The sequence below is a fragment of the Phocoena sinus genome, chromosome 16 (genome assembly GCF_008692025.1).
Source record: "Phocoena sinus isolate mPhoSin1 chromosome 16, mPhoSin1.pri, whole genome shotgun sequence".
Taxonomy (NCBI): domain Eukaryota; kingdom Metazoa; phylum Chordata; class Mammalia; order Artiodactyla; family Phocoenidae; genus Phocoena; species Phocoena sinus.
The window spans coordinates 46,971,574-46,995,216 of record NC_045778.1 but is presented as its reverse complement, the minus strand read 5'-3'; the positions used below and the strand labels follow the sequence as shown (position 1 = coordinate 46,995,216).

Below are 23,643 nucleotides of genomic sequence, written 5' to 3'. Positions count from 1 at the left end.
ACACAGGTTTAGAAGTTATGTACAGTTGACCCTTGAACAACAGGTTTGAATGGGTCCACTTATACGTGGATTTTTCTCAATAGTAAAAACTTTTATCACCACATGAACTGCAGCTACGGAGGAACCGTGTATATAGAGGGCCAACTGTAAATTATATGTGGATTTTGCACTGTGGAAAGGCTCAGCGCCCATAACTCGTACCTTCTTCAAGGGTCAACTGTATTCTTTTTCTTTTAGCATACATTTAGCACAGCTACTTGTCTTAAAAGTCTAGGCTAATTATTTCTCGCATCTTCCCCAATAATTACAGGGACCTTAGAACTCTTGGATACTAATCATTCCTCTCATCTCTTATATGTTTTTGTTAACAGTTTCTCTTGTTTTTTACTTTTCCATATTGTTATTTTTATACTGGCAGTGCTTGTTTAGAGATCCACTTTGCCAGTTATTTTGCTTACTATTACTTCTTGCACCTGCCTTTTCTGGATTTAATTTCCTTCTTACTGAAGTCTGTCAAAATTCTTTCAGCAATGATTGTGAGTACAGTGAGTTGTCTTTGTGTGAAAATGTGTTGACTCTGTTTTTATTGTTAAATGATACAGAATTATTTTCTTTCAGCATTTTAAAGCCAAAAGTTTGTTGTCTACCAGTCTTTCTTGTTGCTTTTGAGAATTCTGCTTATAGCCTAATATTTCTTTGTAATTAATCTATCTTTTCTCTCTAGTTGCTATTGAATATTGCAAGACTTGTTTTATTATATATATTTTTTCTTCAACTCTCTACTTAATTTTGAGTCATTTCCATAGTTGTAACATCTAGTTCTCTACCATATTTCGTCAGTTCTAAAACATACAGTTTTATTTTAGTTTTTTACATTTTAACATCCCTGAAATTGGGATAGCATGTTATAATTTAATTGGCAGTAGTTAAAAATTTTTGTCGATACATAAAATAATGGTGAAACTCAAAAGTCAGTCAGTTGTTGAGTAAGTAATAAAAAGCGATTCTTTGCTTGGCTGTGTTCAATCTTGCAACAATTGGGTTTGTATTCTGCCAATCATATTTGAATTTTAGAAGTTCTGTTTGTTTATTTTTCAAATTTATCTATTTTCACTATAACTTGCTCTTCTGTTAAAATTTCAATCCCTTTTATGTCTTCAAAATTTTAAACTTTTTTTTTTTTGTGGTACGAGGGCCTCTCACTGTTGTGGCCTCTCCCGTTGCGGAGCACAGGTTCCGGACCTGCAGGCTCAGCGGCCATGGCTCACGGGCCTAGCTGCTTCGTGGCATGTGGGATCTTCCCGGACCAGGGCACGAACCCGTGTCCCCTGCATTGGCAGGCGGATTCTCAACCACTGCTCCACCGGGAAGCCCACATACTATTTTTATATAGTTCTTTGGATTGTTCTGTTTGAAATTTTACTTCTTTATATTGTTAATTCTCTTTCATAGTGATTTGTTTCCGTGTGTCATTTCTAACTCTAGATTGCTTAGGACTTGCTTTTATATGAGAATTCTGTGTTGCCTAAAATAATCCAGAGTAGTTTTTCTGTCTTCCACTTAGAGGCTTTAGGCTCTAATTTCTCGATGTTCCTAAACTGAATGACAGTTTGAATTTAGACTCCAGGCCTGAGAGAGAGCCCCTGTGATCTTGGTTTTTAATTTTTCAGGGGGGACATATTTCCCTCCAGAGCCCAGGCCAAGACAGACAAGCGTCCTTAACTCCCTGTAGTGGTGAGCAGAAATTTTTTTCTTGTCTATACTTTCTGTGAGTGTACATCCTTTTGGGCATCTCGGCTTCAGCATGGATATTAACACCAAAGCAGAACCTCCTGATGCTACCCGTGCATACCTTTTGTGTACACAAACACACACACAAACAGTGGCATAATCATCTCAAAATCTCACCATTCTTTTTTTCAGTTCTCTCTTTTCCTGATCTCCAGGATTTTTTTTCTTTCCTTCTTGCAATCTCAGATATTCCGTAACCTTTTTTTAAAATTACTAAACTATTTTTTAGAACAGTTTTAAGTTTACAGAAGACTTGAGCAAAAAGTACAGAGTTCCCATATCCCCCAACACACACACAGTTTCCCTATTATCAATACTTTGTGTTAATGTGATATATTTGTTATAATTAATGAACCATTATTGGTATGTTATTAATAACTAAAGTCCATAGTTTATATTAAGGTTCATTCTGTGTTGTACAGTTCTGTGGTCTTTGACAAATGCATAGTATCATGTATATACCCTTACAATATCAGGCAGCATAGTTTCACCACCCTAAAAATCCCCTGTGCTCTACCTGTTCATCCCTCTCAAACTCCTCCCTCCCAAACTCCTAGCTGCACTGTCTCTATTGTTTTGCCTTTTACAGAATATCATACAGTTGGAATCAGGTAACATGTAGCTTTCTCAGACTGGCTTCTTTCACTTAGCAATATGCATTTGTTTCCTCCATTATCTTTTTATGGCTTGGTAGCTCATTTCTTTATATTGCTGAATCATATTCCATTGTATGGTTGTACCACAGTTTGTTTATCCATTCATCTATTAAAGGACCTCTTGGTTGCTTCCAGTTTTGTGCAATTATGAGTAAAGCTGCTAACAACAGAGATATGCAGGATTTTGTGTGGACTTAAGTTTCTAACTCAGCTGGGTAAATACCTAGGAGCTCAATTGCTGGATTGTATGGTAAATCTGTGTTTAACTTTGTAAGAAACTACCAAATGTATTTCAGAGTGGCTATTTGCACTTAAAAGTTCCACCAGCATTTCTACCATTTTGCAGTTCTACCAGCAGTAAATGAGAGGTCCTGTTTCTCCACTCCTCTCCAGCACTTGGTATTACCAATTTTTTGGATTTTAGCTATCCTAATAAGTGTGTAGTGGTGTCTCGTTTTAATTTGCACTTCCCCAGTGACGTATATTGTTGAGCATCTTTTTTTTCATATGCTTATTTGCCATCTGTATATCTTCTTTGGTGGGGTCTCTGTTGATATCTTTGGCTCATTTTTTTTTTTTTGAAGGTGGATTTTTTTTTTTAATTAATTTATTTTTGGCTGTGTTGGGTCTTCGTTTCTGTGCGAGGGCTTTCTCTAATTGCAGTGAGTGGGGGCCACTCTGCATCGTGGTGTGCGGGCCTCTCACTGTCGTGGCCTCTCTTGTTGTGGAGCACAGGCTCCAGATGCTCAGGCTCAGTAGTTGTGGCTCACGGGCCTAGTTGCTCTGTGGCATCTTCCCAGACCAGGGCTCGAACCTGTGTCCCCTGCATTGGCAGGCAGATTCTCAACCACTGTGCCACCAGGGAAGCCCTTTTGCTCATTTTTTAACTGGGTTGTTTTCTTGTTGAATTTTAAGAGTTCTTTGTATATTTTGGATACAAGTCCTTTATCAGATATGTTTTTATACAATAAATATTTTTTTGCAGTCTGTGGCTTATCTTTTCTCTTAATAATGTCTTCCACAGGGCAGGAATTTTATTTTTAATAAACTCCGACTTACACATTTTTTTCTTGGATGGATTGTGCTTTTGGTGTTGTATGTAAAAGTTCATCACCAAACCCAGGGTTCCCTAAATTTTCTCCTGTATTATCTTCATAAGTTTTATAGCTTTTTGTTTTACATTTAGGTCTGTGTTCTGTTTTGAGTTTTGTGAAATGTATAAGGTCTGTGTCGAAGTCTGTGTTTTTGCATATGGATGTCCGATTGTTCTAGCACTATTTATCAGATATGCATTAACTTTAAAAAAAAATCTTATTCAGTCTTTTTGTCAGTGTTTACATACATGTCTTTTTCCACTGTCTTCAGCATTCTGAGCTTTTATATTCAGTGTGTCTCGTGTAAGCAGTACACAGTTGGGTTTTGTGTTTTTTTAATCTAGTCTAATATCTTAAACAGGTAATTGCATACTCTAGACCATTTACATTTAATGTAACTACTGATATAGTTAGGTTATTTATACTTTGATCCAGCATTTTAAGTTTTTCATATTATTTTAAGCAGCCATCTTGCCAGACCACTTCTTAGAAATGAAGATAATTTAAGAATAATTAATAGCAGAATTATGGTAGTTAAGTAGGCAGCTAAATTTACACAATTTATCTTTAAAAAATAAGCAATTTTAAAATGACTAGATTTTATACATCCAGAATAAATGGGTACATTTATTGTACATGGTACAACACATGGTACAATACATGGTACAACAATGGTACGTATTGTACACGATTAGAACTGTAAAAGAAAATACAGGATATGTGTTTGCCATCACAAAACTATCATGTCACAGTAATGTGTTTTTGCTGTAATTACTTTGTAAAAAAATTTTTTGTTTTTTAAAGCTTGGACCCAGCACATTAAAAAGCATTTTCATGTCACTTGCATGTATGATTGACAGACTTCAAGTTTTAGTTTTAATGTTGAAATGTGAAAGTTATTGAGAAATGCCAGTGATTTGAAGGGATACAAGACAAAACGTTTGAAACAGGATTGTACTGGAAAATATAGGATTTGTTTTTATTGTCCTTTTTTCAGTTTTAGGATATACCACCTTTCAGTCCTTTCGTTCTAGACGGAAAATATTTTCCCCCTTCTAAAAGTATTTCATGTTCATTATAGATAATTTGGAAGACAGAAAAGAATTCAAGAGAAAATTAAAATTGTCCATCAGTATCACTGAGAGATAACCAAAGTTATTAGCATTTTGGTGTATTTCATTAAAGGTTTTTTTACCCTGTATAACGTATATGTATATGCATGCCAGCATGTATGTTTTAAACCATTTCCTGTCCTATATTTTCCCACTTAACAGTGTTTTGAGATTTTCCGGTATCATTTTTATTTATTACCAGGAAAAATGTATGAGGAAAAAGGATGTGATCCCATAATTAAGAACACATAGGATGCAGAGAACCTGGAAAGTTAGGACCAAAGCACACAGACTTTTGCTCTCAGACACTACATGATCCTTTTTTAGCCTCTCAGCACTAGATCCTTTACTTCTTTTATATATGTTGGTATGAATGTATTTCTAGGAAAGAAATGAGGATTGTGAATTGATTGTTTTAATTTGCTGGATAATTTGTCAAAGTAGTTATATCAGAATAATGTATGAAAAGGCATATTTGAACCCTTTTCTTTGTAATCTTTCATAAAATTTTCAGCTTTTAATTAACGATTTGAAATTATGTAAAGAGTAATTTATTACTGATTTGTAAGGTTAAGGATTTTTTTCTTCTAGACTCCTTTCTACGAAACCGTTCAAGTTCTGACCATGAAGCTACAGCCATGATGAAAGCTCAGTTTATGAGTCTCTGGGATGGATTGGATACTGATCACAGCTGCCAGGTATTTGAAAGTAATCTGCATTAATTTGTGTTATTCTTGGTGGTGGTGTTAATAGAAAATTTGGCTGCTTGTTAAGCTTATTTACAGAATTATTTTTCATAGCTTATACTTACCAATAAATGATGAGAATCTGAAAGAATATGGTTTGTGTATATCTTCATCCATTTTGAGGGCTTTGTAATTAATAAAACGTTAAAAAGATTTCCCAAATGCTCAAAACAAATACAAGAATAAGAGAGAAAACTAGGGTATTAGAACCATCTATGTCAAGGAAAAGGAAGTGACAAGTGGCTATGAGTATTCTGTACATTTTGTTTGACTCTTATCATAAATCCTTATAGTCTTTACTCTCAGTTCTTATGTCACTTTTAAAAAATATATATATAATCGTGTGTATATGTTAATCCCAAACTCCTCATTTATCCCTCTCTCCCACCTTTCCCCTTTGGTAACCATAAGTTTGTTTTCTATGTCTGTGAGTCTGTTTCTGTTTTGTAAGTTCATTTGTATCATTTTTTTAGATTCCACATATAAGTGGTATCATGTGATATTTGTCATTCTCTGTCTGAATTACTTCACTTAATATGATAACCTCTAGGACCATCCATATTGCTGCAAATGGCATTATTTTATTCCTTTTTGTGTCTGAATAATATTCCACTGTATATATGTACCACATCTTCTTTGTCCATTCATGTGTCAGTGGGCATTTAGGTTGCTTCCATGTCTTGGCTGTTGTAAATTGTCCTGCTGTGACCTTTGGGGTGAATATATCTTTTCGAATTATGGTTTTCTCCAGATACATGCCCAGGAGTGGGATTGCTGGATCCTATGGTACCTCTATTTTTAGTTTTTAAAGGAACCTCCATACTGTTCTCCATAGTGGCTGTACCAATTTACATTCCCACCAATAGTGTAGGAAGATTCCCTTTTCTCCAAACCCTCTCCAGCATTTATTTTTTGTACACTTTTTAATGATGGCCATTCTGACTGGTGTAAAGTGATACCTCATTGTAGTTTAAATTTGCATTTTTCTAATAATTAGTGATCTTGAGCATCTTTTCATGAGCTTTTTGACCATCTGTATGTCTTCTTTGAAGAAATGTCTATTTAGGTCTTATGCCCATTTTTTGATTGGGTTGTGTGTTTTTTTGATGTTGAGCTGCATGAGCTGTTTATAATATTTTGGAAATTAATAATTAGATCTCATGTGTTTATTTTTGTTTTTATTTTCATTACTCTAGGAGGTAGATCCAAAAAGATCTTGCACAATTTATATCAAAGAGTTTACCTCTAAGAATTTTATAGTATATGGTCTTATATCTGGGTCTTTAAGCCTTTTTTTTTAAAATTAATTTTTACTGGAGTATAGTTGCTTTACAATGTTGTGTTAGTTTCTACTGTACAGCAAAATGAATCAGCTATACATATACATATATCCCCTCTTTTTTAGATTTCCTTCTCATTTAGGTCACCACAGTGCATTAAGTAGAGTTCTCTGTTCTATACAGTATGTTCTCATTAGTTGTCTATTTAATACGTAGTATCATAGTGTATAGTGTCAATCCCAATCTCCCAATTCCTCCCATCCCCCCTTTCCCCATTGATATCCAAACATTTGTTCTCTACGTCTGTGTCTCTATTTCTGCTATGCATATGAGACCATCTATACCATTTTTCTAGATTCCACATATATGCGTTAATATATGATATTTGTTTTTCTCTTTCTGACTTACTTCACTCTGTATGACACTCTCTGGGTCCATCCATGTCTCTACAAATGACTCAATTTCTTTCCTTTTCATGGCTGAGTAATATTCCATTGTATATATGTACCACATCTTCTTTATCCATTCCTCTGTTGATGGACATGTAGGTTGCTTCCATGTCCTGGCTATTGTAAATAGTGCTGCTGTGAACATTGGGGTGCATGTGTCTTTTTGAATTATGGTTTTCTCTGGGTATATGCTCAGTAGTGGGATGGCTGGGTCATATGGTAGTTCTATTTTTAGTTTTTTAAGAAACCTCCATACTGTTTTCCATGGTGGCTGTATCAGTTTACATTCCCACCAACAATGCGTGAGGATTCCCTTTTCTCCACACCCTCTCCAACATTTATTGTTTGTAGATTTTTTGATGATGGCCATTCTGACCAGTGTGAGGTGATACCTCATTGTAGTTTTGCATTTCTCTGATAATTAGTGATGTTGAACATCTTTTCATGTGTTTTTTGGTCATCCATGTGTCTTCTTCAGAGAAATGTCTATTTAGGTCTTCCACCCAATCTTTTGATGGGTTGTTTGTTTTTTTGATATTGAGCTGCATGAGCTGTTTGTATATTTTGGAGATTAATCCTTTGTCAGTTGCTTCATTTGCAAATATTTTCTCCCATTCTGAGTGTTGTCTTTTTGTCTCATTTATGGTTTCCTTTGCTGTGAAAAGCTTTTAAGTTTCATTAGGTCCCATTTATTTTTGTTTTTATTTCCATTTCTCTAGGAGGTGGGTCAAAAAGGATCTTGCTGTGATTTATGTCATAGAGTGTTTTTCCTATGTTTTCCTCTAAGAGTTTTATAGTGTCTGGCCTTACATTTAGGTCTTTAATCCCTTTTGAGTTTATTTTTGTGTATGGTGTTAGGGAGTGTTCTAATTTCATTCTTTTACATGTAGCTGTCCAGTTTTCCCAGCACCACTTATTGAAGAGACTTTTTCTCCATTGTATATTCTTGCCTCCTTTATCAAAAATAAGGTGACCATATGTGTGTGGGTTTATCTCTGGACTTTCTATCCTGTTCCATTGATCTATATTTCTGTTTTTGTGCCAGTACCATACTGTCTTGATTACTGTAGCTTTGTAGTATAGTCTGAAGTCTGGGCGCCTGATTCTTCCAGGTCCGTTTTTCTTTCTCAAATTGCTTTGGCTATTTGGGGTCTTTTGTGTTTCCATACAAATTGTGAAATTTTTTCTTCTGGTTCTGTGAAAAATGCCATTGGTAGTTTGATAGGGATTACATTGAATCTGTAGATAGATTTGGGTAGTATAGTCATTTTCACAATATTGATTCTTCCAATCCAAGAACATGGTACATCTCTCCATCTGTTTGTATCATCTTTAATTTCTTTCATCAGTGTCATAGTTTTCTGCATACAGGTCTTTTGTCTCCTTAGGTAGGTTTATTCCTAGGTATTTTATTCTTTTTGTTGCAGTGATAAGTGGTAGTGTTTCCTTAATTTCTCTTTCAGGTTTTTCATCATTAGTGTATAGAAATGCAAGAGATTTCTGTACATTAATTTTGTATCCTGCTACTCCACCAGATTCATTGATTAGCTCTAGTAGTTTTCTGGTAGCATCTTTAGGATTCTCTATGTATAGTATCATGTCATCTTCAAACAGTGACAGCTTTACTTCTTTTCCGATTTGGATTCCTTTTATTTCTTTTTCTTCTCTGATTGCTGTGACTAAGACTTCCAAACTATGTTGAGTAATAGTAGTGAGAGTGGGCAGTCTTGTCTTGTTCCTGATCTTAGAGGAAATGGTTTCAGTTTTTCACCACTGAGAATGATGTTGGCTGTGAGTGTGTCATATATGGCCTTTATTATGTTGAGGTAGTTTCCCTCTATGCCTACTTTCTGGAGACTTTATTATAAATGGGTGTTGAATTTTATCAAAAGCTTTTTCTGCATCTGCTGAGATGATCATGTGGTTTTTATCCTTCACTTTGTTAATATGGTGTATCACATTGACTGATTTGCATATATTGAAGAATCCTTGTATTCATGGGATAAACCTCACTTAATCATGGTGTATGATCCTTTTAATATGCTTTTGGACTCTGTTTGCTAGTATTTTGTTGAGGATTTTTGCATCAGAGATATTTGCCTGTAGTTTTCTTTTTTTGTGACATCTTTGTCTGGTTTTGGTATCAGGGTGATGGTGGCCTCGTAGAATGAGTTTCAGAGTGTTCCTCCCTCTGCTATATTTTGGAAGAGTTTGAGAAGGATAGGTGGGCTGTTGTTTGTTAGAAGATTTTTAATCACAGTTTCAATTTCAGTGCTTGTGATTGGTCTCTTTATATTTTCTATTTCTTCCTGGTTCATTCTCGGAAGGTTGTACTTTTTGAGAATTTGTCCATTTCTTCCAGGTTGTCCATTTTATTGGCCTACAGTTGCTTGTAGTAATCTCTCATGATCCTTTGTGTTTCTGCAGTGTCAGTTGTTACTTCTCCTTTTTCATTTCTACTTCTGTTGATTTGAGTCTTCTTCCTTTTTTTCTTGATGAGTCTGGCTAATGGTTTATCGTTTATCTTCTCAAAGAACCAGCTTTTAATTTTATTGATCTTTGCTATGTTTCCTTAATTTCATTTTCATTTATTTCTGATCTGATTTCTTTCCTTCTGCTTACTTTGGGGGTATTTTTGTTCTTCTTTCTGTAATTGCTTTAGGTGTAAGGTTAGGTTGTTTATGAGATTTTTCTTGTTTCTTGAGGTCTGATTGTATTGCTATAAACTTCCCTCTTAGAACTGCTTTTCCTGCATCCCATAGGTTTTGGGTCTTCGTGTTTTCATTGTCATTTGTTTCTAGGTATTTTTTGATTTCCTCTCTGATTTCTTCAGTGATTCCTTGGTTATTTAGTAGCATGTTGTTTAGCCTCCATGTGTTTGTATTTTTTACAGTTTTTTTTCCCTGTAATTGATATCTAGTCTCACAGCGTTGTGGTCAGAAAAGATACTTGATATGATTTCACTTTTCTTAAATTTACCAGGGCTTGGTTTGTGACCCAAGATATGGTCTATCCTTGAGAATGTTCCATGAGCACTTGAGAAGAAAGTGTATTCTGTTGTTTCTGGATGGAATATCCTATAAATAAATATCAATTATGTCCATCTTGTTTAATGTGTCATTTAAAGCTTGTGCTTCCTTATTTAGTTTCATTTTAGGATGATCTGTCCATTGGTAAAGTGGCATGTTAAAAGTCCCCGACTATTATTGTATTACTGTCACTCTCTCCTTTCATGGCTTTTAACATTTGCCGTATATATTGAGGTTCTCCTATGTTGGTTGCATATATATTTACCATTATTATATCTTTTTCTTGGATTGATCCCTTGATCATTATGCAGTGTCCTTCCTTGTCTCTTGTAACAGTCTTTATTTTAAAGTCTGTTTTGTCTGATATGAGTATCACTACTCCAGCTTTCTTTTTTTTCTTTTTTTTTTTTTGCGGTACGTGGCCCTCTCACTGTTGTGGCCTCTCCCATTGCAGAGCACAGGCTCCAGACGCGCAGGCTCAGCGGCCATGGCTCACGGGCCTAGCTGCTCCGTGGCATGTGGGATCCTCCCAGACCGGGGCATGAACCCGTGTCCCCTGCGTCGGCAGGCAGACTCTCAACCACTGCTCCACCAGGGAAGCCCTCCAGCTTTCTTTTGATTTCAATTTGCATGGAATATCTTTTTCTATTCTCTCACTTTCAGTCTGTATGTGTCCCTCAATCTGAAGTGGGTCTCTTGTAGACAGTATATATGTGGGTCTTTGTTTTGTATCCGTTCAGCCAGCCTATGTCTTTTGGTTGGAGCATTTAATACGTTTTCATTTAAGGTAATTATTGATATGAATGTTCTTGTTGCCATGGGGTTAATTGTTTTGGATTTGTTTTTGCAGTTTTCTTTTCCTCTTTTGTTCTCTTGTGATTTGATGACTATGTTTAGTGTTGTGTTTGGATTCCTTTTTCTTTTTTTGTATGTATATCTATTGTTGGTTTTTGGTTTGCAGTTACCATGAGGTTTTGATATACCGGTCTGATATACCAGTCTGTGTGTATATATATATATATATATATATATATATATATATATATATATATATATGATTGTTTTAAGTTGCTGGTCTCAAGTTCAAATGCATTTACAGTATCGTGCTTTTGTACTCTCCTCACAGTTGCTGGTTTTGATATCATATCCGCATGTGGATGACTTTCTACCTTTACTGTATGTTTGCCTTTACCAGTGAGCTTCCATTCATAATTTTCTTGTTTCCAGTTGTGGCCTTTAGCATTTGTTGTAAAGCTGGTTTGGTGATGCTGAATTCTCTTAGCTTTTGAGTGTCCATAAAGCTTTTGATTTTTCTATCAAATCGAATGAGAGTCTTGCTGGGTAGAGTATTCTTGGTTGTAGGTTTTTTCCTTTCATCACTTTAAATATATCACGCCACTCCACTCCATTCTGGCCTACAGAGTTTTTGCTGAAAAATCAGCTCATTACCTTATGGGGATTCCCTTGTATGTTATTTGTTTTTTCCTGTTGTTGTTTTTAATATTTTCTCTGTCTTTAATTTTTTCAACTTTATTACTATGTGTCTTGTCATGTTCCTCCTTGGGTTTATTCTTCATGGGACTCTCTGCGCTTCCTGGACTTGAGTGACTGTTTCCTGTCCCACGTTAGGGAATTTTTCAGCTATGATCTATTCAAATATTATCTCAGGCCCTTTCTCTCTTTCCTCCTTCTGGAACCCCTGTAATGTGAATGTTAGTGTGTTTAATGGACCCCTGTAATGTGAATGTTAGTGTGTTTAATGTTGTTCCATTGGTCTCTTAAGCTGTCTTCCTTTCTTTTCATTCTTTTTCCCTTATTGTGTTCCACAGCAGTGATTTCCACCATTCTGTCTTCCAGGTCAGTTATCTGTTCTTCTGCCTCAGTTATTTTGCTGTTGATTCTTTCTAGTGTATTTTTCATTTCGGTTATTGTATTCTTCAACTCTGTTTCTTTGTTCTTTATATCTTCTAGCTCTTTGTTAAACATTTCTTGTATCTTTTCAGTCTGTGCCTCCATTCTTTTCCCGAGATCATGGATCATCTTTACTATCATTACTCTGAATTCTTTTTCGGGTAGATTGCCTATCTCCACTTCACTTAGTTGTTCTTCTGGGGTTTTATCTTGTTCCTTCATCTGGAACATATTTCTCTGCCGTCTCATTTTGTCTTAACTTTCTGTGTTTGTGGTCTCCATTCCGCAGGCTGCAGTGTTGTAGTTCCTCTTGCTTCTGGTGTCTGTCCCCTGGTGGATGAGGCTGGTCTAGAGACTTGTGCAGGCTTCCTGGTGGGAGGGACTTGTGCCTGCCCACTGGAGATTGGAGCTGGGTCGTGTCCCTCTGGTGGGCAGGGCCGTGTCACGGGGTGCATTTAGAGGTGGCTGTGGTCTCAGGAAGACTTCAGGCAGCCTGTCTGCTGATGGGTGGGGCTGTGCTCCAGCCCTGTTGGTTGTTTGGCCTGAGGCGTTCCAGCACTGGATCCTACAGTGGGGCCTCATCTTGATGTCAAAATGGCAGACTTCCGGAGAGCTCATGCCAATGAATACTCCCTAGTACCTCTGCCACCAGTGTCCTTGTCCCCACAGTGAGCCACAGCCGCCACCCTGCCTCCCCAGGAGACCCTCCAAGACCAGCACGTAGGTCTTCTCCAGGCTCCTATGAAGTCACTGCTTTTTCGCTGGGTCCTGGTACACACAGGACCTTGAGTGTGCCCTCCATGCATGGAGTTCCTGTAATCAAGCCCCACTGGCCTTCAAAGCCAAATGCTCTGGGGGCTCCTGCTGATGCCAGACCCCCAGTCTGGGCAGCCTGATGTGGGACTCAGAACTCTCACTCCTGTGGGAGAACTTCTGCAACATAATTACTTTCTAGTTTGTGGGTCACCCACCCAGCAGGTATGGGATTTGATTATATATTATACGATTGCACCCCTCCTATGCTCTCTTTGTGACTTCTTCTTTGTCTTTGGATGTAGAATATCTTCTTTGGTTGGTTCAAGTCTTTTTTGTTGATGGTTGTTCAGCAGTTAGCTGTGATTTTGGTGTTTTCATGAGAGAAGGCGAGTGCAAGTTCTTTTACTCTGACATCTTGTTTCCAACCCAGGTCCATCCTTTCTTAGTTAAAGTGGGGCTGCATGTTTTTCCTTGCAAGCTCTCAGATGTTCTAAACTGTAATTTCCTTTTCTGTAAGGTTCTAAGGAATGATTAAAAGAAGCTAGAAAAAGAATCAACTGTGTATTTTAGTTTTGTCAGTGCCACACAACTTGACAGTACATTGTCACACATCAGGGAAGTAAGGCGGTTAAATACATATCCCTTGCTTGCTAATTTCTGACTAATGTAGCAAAAGGATGCTTCCAGTTGGTACAGGCCTCTCCGTACTTTGAGTAGTCAAACTTATTTACATATATATATATTTTAAATTTAACTTAATTTTATACTTTCATTTTCATTAGTTGCTGATACTTAACCACTTCCTGTCACGTGCACCTTTCCAATTTTATACATGACAGTCTTCTGTCCTAGGCTTTGTCTCTTCCCGCTGAAAGGCTGTGAAAACCAAAATTAAGGTCCCTTGGTATTCCCCCAGAGAGAAAGCCAGCTATATTGTTCAATTTACATCTTTGAGTTCCCATTTTCACCTAGTTCTTCACCTCTGAATATTCCATACTTTCTTGCCAGATCAATAATGTATTTTAAAAGAAAATTAAAAAAAATTTCCTGGCATGTTTGGTTTTCTGCCATATATTGCTGGAAATGGAACTTCTAGAGCCATTTTTCTATTTGGGTCCCCCCCCCCCCTTCCATGAATCACCTATTTTATATCTCATGTATATAAAAACTTTTCTCATGGAAAAGTTTTGGGAAGGTTAATAATGTTCTTTCATTGTTTTAACTTCAGTAGGTATTTTCTATTTTGTAATCTGTTTTTGCCCCTTTTAAGAAAACATAGAGGGACTTCCCTGGTGACGCAGTGGTTAAGTATCTGCCTGCCAATGCAGGGTACACAGGTTTGAGCCCTGGTCCAGAAAGATCCCACATGTCACAGAGCAACTAGGTCCATGCGCCACAACTACTGAGCCTGCGCACCTAGAGTCCATGCTCTCCAACAAGAGAAGCCAACGCAATGAGAAGCCTGCGCACCTCAATGAAGACCCAAGCACAGCCAAAAAAAAAAAATTCAACCATTATTTCTTCAAATATTTTTTCTTTTCCATTTTCCTTGTGATTTTATCAAAAGCCATTTGGACATACCTTATTTATAGTCCATGTTTTTTAACGTCTCTCATATTTTCTATCTCTTTGTGCTATATTCTGGGTAATTTCTTTACCTCTTCCAATTAGATAATTCTGGCTTCATTTGGATCCCTTCAGCTATGTAGCATTTTCATTGAGCTTATTAGTTCAGTTATTATATTCTTCAGCTCTAGAAATTCTTTTTCAGGTCTGCCAGATCAGTTTTGATGGTCTCTTGCCAGTTGGATTAGTAAAGCAGAGCCCTGGCATCAGTTAGCTTTGTAACTTTGGCAAAATTATATAATCACCCTGTGTCTGAATAGAGGGGGTAATATCTATAAAAAGAGAAGAATTGTATCCACCTCAGAATTGTTGTAGGATTTTAAGGATTTAATCTGAGTAGAGTGCCTGTAACAGTATCTGGTATATATTTGCTACATAAGTATTTGCTATGTGATTTTTTTTTTTAATTTCTTGTTTATTCCTTTAAATGTATTAACACTAATTTTATAGTCCATCTTCAGTAATTCTAGCATATAAATATTTGTACATCTTGTTCTATCATTTGAGTTTAAGATGGTTATTTCCTTGTGTATTTTGTGATTTCATGGGAAAAATCATACTTGGTAGAACTTTGTGTATTTTTGGAATCTACATTGACGGTTTGCTGTTCTAAGAGGATTTTGTACTTGTCTCTGCTGTGTTCTTTTCCAAAGACAGGTAAATTCAGGTTCAAGATCCATGTTAGCTGGCCATGAACCGTGAAATCTCAGAGATTTAGTGTGTGTGTTTATATATCTTTCCAAGAACCAAGGCTTGACTCTGCCAAATAGGTTTTCTAATATTTCACCACTTTTCTCAGGGCATAGTACTTCATGAGTCCCAACTTTATGTAGGTTGGTCTCTCATCACGCACGCCACTTTTTAAAATCTGTACGTGTCCATATGGTATGTGGTCAACTTCTACCCTTGCTTATCTCCATCATGTATAGGCTTTGTTTTTGGATTCAGCTTAATTCCTTTACTTTTTTGCGGATTTATTAATTTGAGTTTTAAAAAATATTTTATTATTTTTACATGTTTTGTAGCCAGAGGGTTTAAGGCTCTCCTTTGTCCGCCACATTACCATAAATCAAAAGTGCTGAGACACCTGATTCTCAAGGAGAAAATTAAGTCCCATGTCCTACATCACCGTTACGAAAGTATAATTTCATTTTGAGGGAAAATTGCCTTTAGTGTTTGTTTGATGATTAGAGAAGAAAGCACAACATAGATAAATTCTGGTGAATTACTAGAAACAATTTATATTAATCATTGGTTCTGAGAAATCTATTCAATGAGTTTAGTTTGCAGGTTTCCAAAAACTAATTATCCTCCTAAGCAATAGTATTTAAAGTATGCAGAGAATTGAATAGTTAGCCCATGTAAGAGAGAAATATTGATAGTTACTATTATATCTTATCAGAGTATTGTTTTAAAACCAAGGAAATAATGATAATAATATTATAAAATAATTTGGGTGAAATATACTCCTGAGCCACTTCTTCCAGAGCCCCACAGTGTGGTTCTGATACAGCAAATTAAAATTGAAATTTTAGAACCGTTATTCTTTATTATAGTAATAGTATTTACTGTTCTATTATGACATACTTTTGAGGAAGAAAATAAAGATGTTGCTTTTAACTTTTTTGTGTGTTGAGGGGGTTAAAATGGCTGTTACTAATTTGAATAATAGTTTTAGACATCTTCTTTTATAGGAACAGGTTAGCTTTCCTCTAAAATTGTCTATTCTGTGACTATGGATGGAGCCCAGTACCCCAGCCTACTTTCTTTGTTTCCTTGCAACAGAGGAAACAAAAATAGTTGAATGGCCCAATTAAACGTGTCACTACTGCTGGAAATCCAAGTTAGTCGATGATATATTCTTCATCTTGAGAGACATGAGACGTAAAAGCTAACATTATTTTTAGGGTATTCACTGACATAGTTCAGCTTTTGAGGCATATATTTAGATCTGATTGTTTTAAATGTGAAATGGTAAAAAATTTATCTTAATATTTTGTTTTAAAGATTTTTAGAAGTCTTACCTAATACCTAAAAGGTACATTAATTTTGCTGCATAAATACTAAAAAATTACTGTTGCTTCCCATTTTTAATTTTAGCTTATTTGCACTAAATAGAGTTAATATATGTGTAAAGGTTATCTTTTTTGCCCCTTAAAATCACTCCTTAAAATTTACTTCTTTAAGTGATGTCAGTCACTCTTGCTTTGCTTTTTCATCGTGAATATCTGTTATCACCCCAAATAAATTCATTAGGCCATGTTGTGCTAGATTTATCTGGATCCCTTGATCCTAAGTTTTAGTGTTTCATGTTTCATAATGGATTTTTGTTTTGTCTCAGGCTGTTTACCTAGAATGTTTCTCACAGTACAGCCCCTTTTTCAGTTTTTTTCAGGTGCTGACTCAACCACAGTGCTTTTTGTGATTCTCTGCAACATAATATGATCAGTCTTCAACAAGCTTGCATATCACTTTGAACTCTCTTTTAATATCTAATGAATACTCTATCTCAAAATATACTATATTCATCCTTTATCTTATACAGTTAATTCATTTGATCACTTTTAAAGACTTTGTTTTACATTAGGTAGAAATTTTCCTTATTAATTCTATAGAGTTGTAGAAAGTCAGTAGAGAAAAACAGGTAAGACCATTAATATTTTGACTTCAGGATCACTTGACCCAAATACAAAATTGCATTATATTATGGAACTATTTCTCAAATTTGTATGTATATTTTTTCCCTCTAGGTGGCAACCTCTCACAGTTAATTGAAAGTAATTTGGCAGTTGAGTAATGTTAAATGTAAAGAGTAGAAGTAGAATATAAGGAACTTCCCTGGCAGTCCAGTGGTTAAGATGCTGCACTCCCAATGCAGGGGGCACGGGTTCGATCCCTAGTCTGGGAACTAAGATCCCACATGCTGCACAGCATAGCCTAAAAAAAAAAAAAAGTAGAATATGAGAGTTAGTGTATTTTTCAACATGTTGTTCTGGAGTTAGATTTCAGATTATTTCAGAAATCTAAGACCTCTTAGGCTGAAATAAAAGTTTTCCTTAGAATACCAATAAATTTCATTTTGGATAATAGATGTGTGCTTATATATTATACAGAAATATCAACAATAATGGTAATATTGAAGCCGTTCAGAAATTAAATAGTTTTGTATATCTTTGTCTTTATTCGTGTTGATTTTTCGTCTCTACGTTCTTTATAAATAAGTGGCATAGACCCAGAGGCTGGCGGGGCCGCCAGCAATTTTTTTTCTTCTTTTTTTTTTTAGCATTCTACCCAGCATTTTGATGTTTGCTTTTATTCTGTTGCCCTTGTTTAAAATTGGATTGCTTGAGGTTTTATTAGTGCTGAAAAGATGTCACCTGCAGTGCTGATAGTGCCATGAAATGATGATGTGAAATCCAGAGGAAAAAATAGATGATCTCTATTACTATTACCAGAATCCTCAGATTCTGGTAGGGGAAATGATTCTCTCCTTAATATTATTAAAGGACTTGAAGTAGTCCCCTCATATATACTCCCAAGCTGTAACATAAATAGCTTTAAGTTATTCAACATGTAGCCACTGAGTAACCATATTTTGCAAAATACAATAGTTTTTAAAAAAATTTTATGATTCCTCAGTAACTGAATAGTGTATTATTTTAGTTACTAGAAGTCTGGCGAAATACATCAGGCTTACCAGCTTTGCTATCATTTGATGTATTTAGGATTAACTGATTTATATCTATAAATATTTGAGTAATACTAGATTACAATCAGATTTCCTATAGAAGATTTAGTTTAAACCCCACTTAATTTTCTATATCTTCTAAGCCCTAGTAATAACAACCTGAAAGGAGTATTACTGGTATATTTAATACCTTTGTTTTCTTTATATATTTAGGTCATAGTGATGGGAGCTACTAATCGTCCTCAGGATCTTGACTCAGCTATAATGAGAAGAATGCCTACGAGATTTCATATAAACCAGCCTGTAGGTGGATTTGATTGATATTATGAACAGTTAAATATTTGCTTTTTTACATGTCTTTATCTGTGATTTCACAAAGGGAATGATTAAAAAATAAGACTTATTATTTATGACAGGCAGGGAAGGAATAGGGCAAGAATCCCCCTAATTACTTTTGTCCTTTCCACTCCTTTTCTTGCTTTTTAAATTTTTCTTTCCTAAGATCAATGTTATTTGCTTCTCTTCAAAGTATCTCATTACCTCAAGTTTGTCTAGACACTTCAGTGATTTTCTTTAGAATGCAGCAAAGTTATCTATGGAAGATACATAAGAAAATGTAAATTATAGTTTTGGTTTAGGATATGATGAAATTAGGGTTTTAGGGTTAAAGAACCATTCTGAAGGCCTGACAGGAAGAACACCTGGTATTTATTTGATTAATTATTGGCAGTGCTTTCCTGTGGCAGGATTAATGATTAACTAGTAGCTATGATATTACACTTTAACATAAGAATGCAAATGTGAGGGTGGTGTTGAACTGGTAGTATCTTCTTCTAGCATTCTTTTTTGCTAGTTAAAAGTACCCTCAAGTAGAGGATTAAAACTTGATACTTTTTTGCACAAAATCCCTAGATCCTGAATTTTGTTTGCTTTTAGATTAAAGGAGAAAAAAACAAACAGGGTTAGTAATAGACTATATGCACCATAAAATCAGCATGTCACATATATTGCTATGTAGAAGAACTTACACTGTCACTTCTTTCAAAATTAAAATCTCTGGCCTAAAAATATTTGTCCCATTTTATATTCTTCAGCTTAACAGTTTGTAGCAGTAAACATGGTTTCCTGAAATTGGTGGCTATGGCCTCTGCACAGTTACTCTGGCTGGCTCTTCGCTGCAGCTGCAGCCTCTGATTCCTCTGAGGGTATACATTTACTTAGGCAGTCTGTTAGAAAATCTACCTGATGGTTCGGTGCAGAGATTTTTTAATGTGATATAGGAGACTAGAAAATGTACTTAGTATGACTAATATTTATTGAGCATTAATATGTGTCAGACACCTGCCAGGCTCTGGTGAATAGAACGTGGCCCCGTCCTAAAAGAACTCTGTATTGCAGGGGAGCCGGACACAAAAATAAGTAATGTAAAATGGGGACTTCCCTGGCGGTCCAGTGGTTAAGACTCCATGCTTCCATTGCAGTGGGCGTGGGTTCGATCCCTGGTTGGGGAACTAAGATATCCTGTGTGGCACGTGGCCAAAAAAAAAAAAAGTGTACTTTACAAAAGTATGCTTAAAGAACTGTGAGGACCTGAGATGATGATGAAAACATAATTCTGTCTGAGGAGTTAGTGAAACCTACAGAATTGAGCTGGACCTTGAAGGATGAAAGATGGTAGCAATTTGACAGTCAAGTGAAGCAGAGAAATGCTTTTCTACCAGAATAAAGAAAGGCAAGGAGGTGTGGAAGCACATATTTAATGGTGACTTCTGGGGATAGTTCACTTAGGGGGCATCAAGGAAAGTAGGTGGGGATGAGGCTGGAAAGGCTGACTGCTGAAGGATTAGATAAACTTTGTATGCTTCACACAAGATATTTGATCTTATTTTGTTACCAAGACATCAGAATATTTTTAGAGATAATCAGTTCACCTCAGTGGTTCTGAAGGTAAAGATTATATTGATAGAATCTCTGCTTATAGTCTAAGAGCAAACAAAGGGTTTTGATGTACAGTAGAATAGAACATAGGGTACAACAGCATGGAAAGTAGCCTTTACTAAAGTTGCAAGTTTAATATATTTTTGTATGAGTTCAAAATAGGTTGTAAAAGATTTTTTCAAATTTGTCATAAATTTGCGTACCTGTAATGTAGAAACTGGGATTTTTATAATCCCCCTCTTCATTCTGTTTTTAGTGAACACACAGACACAGTTTATAGGATAATTTTTTTTCTTACTGTTTAACTATGATAACAAAGTGTATGGGGCTTCCCTGGTGGCGCAGTGGTTGAGAGTCCGCCTGCCAATGCAGGGGATATGGGTTCATGCCCCGGTCCAGGAAGATCCCACATGCTGCGGAGTGGCTGGGCCCGTGAGCCATGGCCGCTGAGCCTGCGCGTCCGGAGTCTGTGCTCCGCAGCGGGAGAGGCCACAACAGTGAGAGGCCCGCATACCGAAAAAAAAACACAAAAAAAACAACGAAAAAAAACAAAGTGTATGATTAACCTTACCTTAAAACTCCTTTCCAAGTTAAATGCTTATTAACAAAAAGTACCTGCTGGTGATTGCCTATCATACCAAATTAACCTTCATACTTAACACATTTGAATTACAGAAACAGCAGTTTGGTTTTGTTTTTCAGATCATTTAATTTGGTACTCATTGTAACTGGCTCTGTTTTTTTCAGTGGTTGTGGGAATAGGGATGAGTTCAGCCATAATAATCTTTAAAAGCATTCATATTTACTGTATATGTAAGGTATTCTATAAAAGCTTCTATTCTCTAGTAATATGAAGCATTGCTGCAGGGGGAGTATAGAAGCATATAAACTAATATGCTATTAACACTAAATAAAATTCACTAATATAAATTAGTTGACATGGAAGTTACATGCTAAATGGAAGAACCAAGCAGTTATTATTGCGGTCTCTTCCAGTTACTGATAAAAAATTTTATGGCAGCAGTGAGTTTTCAGAAGTTTCCTAAATTACGAAAAGGAGATTTGCAGAGCTGTAGAGGAAAGACATTGGTAGTCATAGGAATTCATTTACTCACTCAAGAAACATTTAAGGGCATGTTATTTTCCAGATATGGTACTAGGCACTGGGGATTCAGAATAAGAAGATACACTTCAGTAAGACAACCACAAATGATTAATCTAGAGTCTAGAATCTAGACCTTGCTTTAGTCAAAAGTTTCCATGACCTGTCAGAGTTTCTGTCATTTCTTATAGGTATTGTCAGGTAGTTTACAAGGAAAGGAAGAAATATTAGGAAAATTAGTTGATCCTTTTTTTAAAAAATGCTAACTGGAAATTATCCTGCTTTTAGGCTCTAAAACAAAGAGAAGCAATCCTGAAACTCATCTTGAAAAATGAAAATGTAAGTAGAAAATTACATTTTTTCCCCATCCTATAAATATAAAAATATTTATGTTCATAAAATCATTTTAGACAAAAATGAAAAAGGAACCTGGGAATAATGTAGCTTTCAACTTGTAAATTACTGTAACTCTTGGCTGCTCATACAACTCAATTATTACGGCATATTTGAACTAATTAAAGGTAATTTGCTTTTTAAAAAGCCATGTGTTTTCATATCTACAGATTAAAATCCTCTTTGATAGTTTTCAGACTGGTTTCCTGTTATGTAAGATACATTTGTTTTTGCAGAGAAGTATGGGGAGGTTTGGGGTTTTATTTAATTGCAATAGTTTTTGAAGTTGGAATTTAGAATTAAGAAGGTACGATAATCAAAAGCTTCAATCATTTGTATTTTAAAAATAGGTGGTATAGTCACGTTTCAGAAATTAAAATACATATATTAAATGGTATACAGGGAAAAGTCTCATATCTCCCTTATATTTCTTCTGTATCTTTTCAGGTGGTGTTATTCCTATACAAGCAAATTAGAATGTAATGTTACTCCTCTCCCCTTTTCTACATAAGCCATATTAATAAACCATATCCAGTGTTCTCTGTTGCTCTTTTCTCTTATTTTTGAGATTCCATATTAGCATATGGTTTTCTCGTTCTGTTCTCTCTCTCTCTTTTTTCTTTTCTTTTGCACTGCATAGGATTCCATTATATGGATATATAATAATTTATTTAATCAGTGACACATTGAAGGACATTTGGGTTGATTCCAGTCTTTCACTACTATAAAAATGCTGCATTGAATAACCTTGTACATACGTCATTTCACACTTGTGCCAGGAATATTAGTAGGGTGAATTTTCCAGAAGAAAAATTGCCAGATCAAAGGGTGTGATATTTATAATTTTGGTAGTAGTTGCCAAATTCTTCATACCAATTTACTCTTTTGAAAAAAATTTATTTTTATTTTTGGCTGCGTGAGTCTTCGTTGCTGTGCACAGGCTTTCTCTAGTTGCGGCAAGTGGGGACCACTCTTCGTTGCGGTGCATGGGTTTCTCTTTGCAGTGGCTTCTCTTGTTGCAGAGCACAGGCTCTAGGTGCGTGGGCTTCAGTAGTTGTGGCACGCAGGCTCAGTAGTGGCTCGCAGGCTCTAGAGCGCAGGGTCAACGGTTGAGCCGCACAGGCATGTGGGATCTTCCTGGACCAGGGATTGAACCCTACATTGGCAGGTGGATTCTTAACCACTGCACCACCAGGGAAGTCCCCCAGTTTACTCTTATATCAGCAGTGTTAGAGTGCCTCTTGCCCTATAGCCTTGCCAACAGAATGTTATGAAACTTTGTGCCAACATGATAGGTAGAAAATGGTATCTCATTATAGTTTTAATTTACATTCAGGGATGAAATGAGCAGTATATGTTTAAGAGCCTCTAGAATTTGTGTGTGTGTGTGTGTGTGAAATACCTGTTCATATTCTCTGCCTATTTTTCTATTGGAACTCTAATGTATTAGGGAGATTTGCCCTTTGTTTATATGATTTGAAAATATTTTTTCCTAGTTTGTCTTGATTTTACTGGATTTTTCCCCCCTTTATGGCTTCTAAGTTTTGATCTAAATTAAAAGTCCTTTTCCACTACCATGTTTGTAAAGGAAGTTTCCATATTCTCCAGCTCTTGCTACTTGTTTTTCCAAAACTCTGTAACCAAGTATATTTTAATAACATGGTATTCCTCACTATCATAAATTTCATATGTAAACTCTATTTGAACTTGCTATCTAAATTAAGAAACCAGATAGCTTCCCGTAGTGAGGCATATTTATATTTCAGTGGTTTTCATGCTTCCTTGAATCACCATCATCCCATGGCTAATTCTGCTTCATCCATACCCTATCTACTTCCTTACCTCCCATGTTTTCCCATCATTTCTCATCTGTAAATATTTTAGTTATAGCTCTAAAAGGAAGGATTCTTTTCTTTATTTAACCTAACCTCATTACCATTGTTATACTTAAGCAAAAAATGACATAAATTTGTTACTATCATTGAATTTCTAGTCTCTTCAAATTTCTAGTTGTCTCCTAAATGTCTTTTTTTTAAAACCATGTTTTTGTTTGACTCAGGATCCATATAAAG

General features: G+C 35.9%; 1 protein-coding gene across 1 annotated transcript in view; it reads left to right on the top strand.

Moving 5' to 3' along the window:
* ATAD1 (ATPase family AAA domain containing 1) overlaps positions 1-23,643 on the top strand; it is a 60,136-nt gene that overhangs the window by 21,530 nt on the left and 14,963 nt on the right. Inside the window, exons 6-8 of the mRNA XM_032608908.1 lie at positions 5,245-5,351; positions 18,352-18,441; positions 21,467-21,517. Of these exons, the coding sequence (XP_032464799.1) occupies positions 5,245-5,351; positions 18,352-18,441; positions 21,467-21,517 (248 nt within the window). The remainder of the gene's footprint in view (positions 1-5,244; positions 5,352-18,351; positions 18,442-21,466; positions 21,518-23,643) is intronic.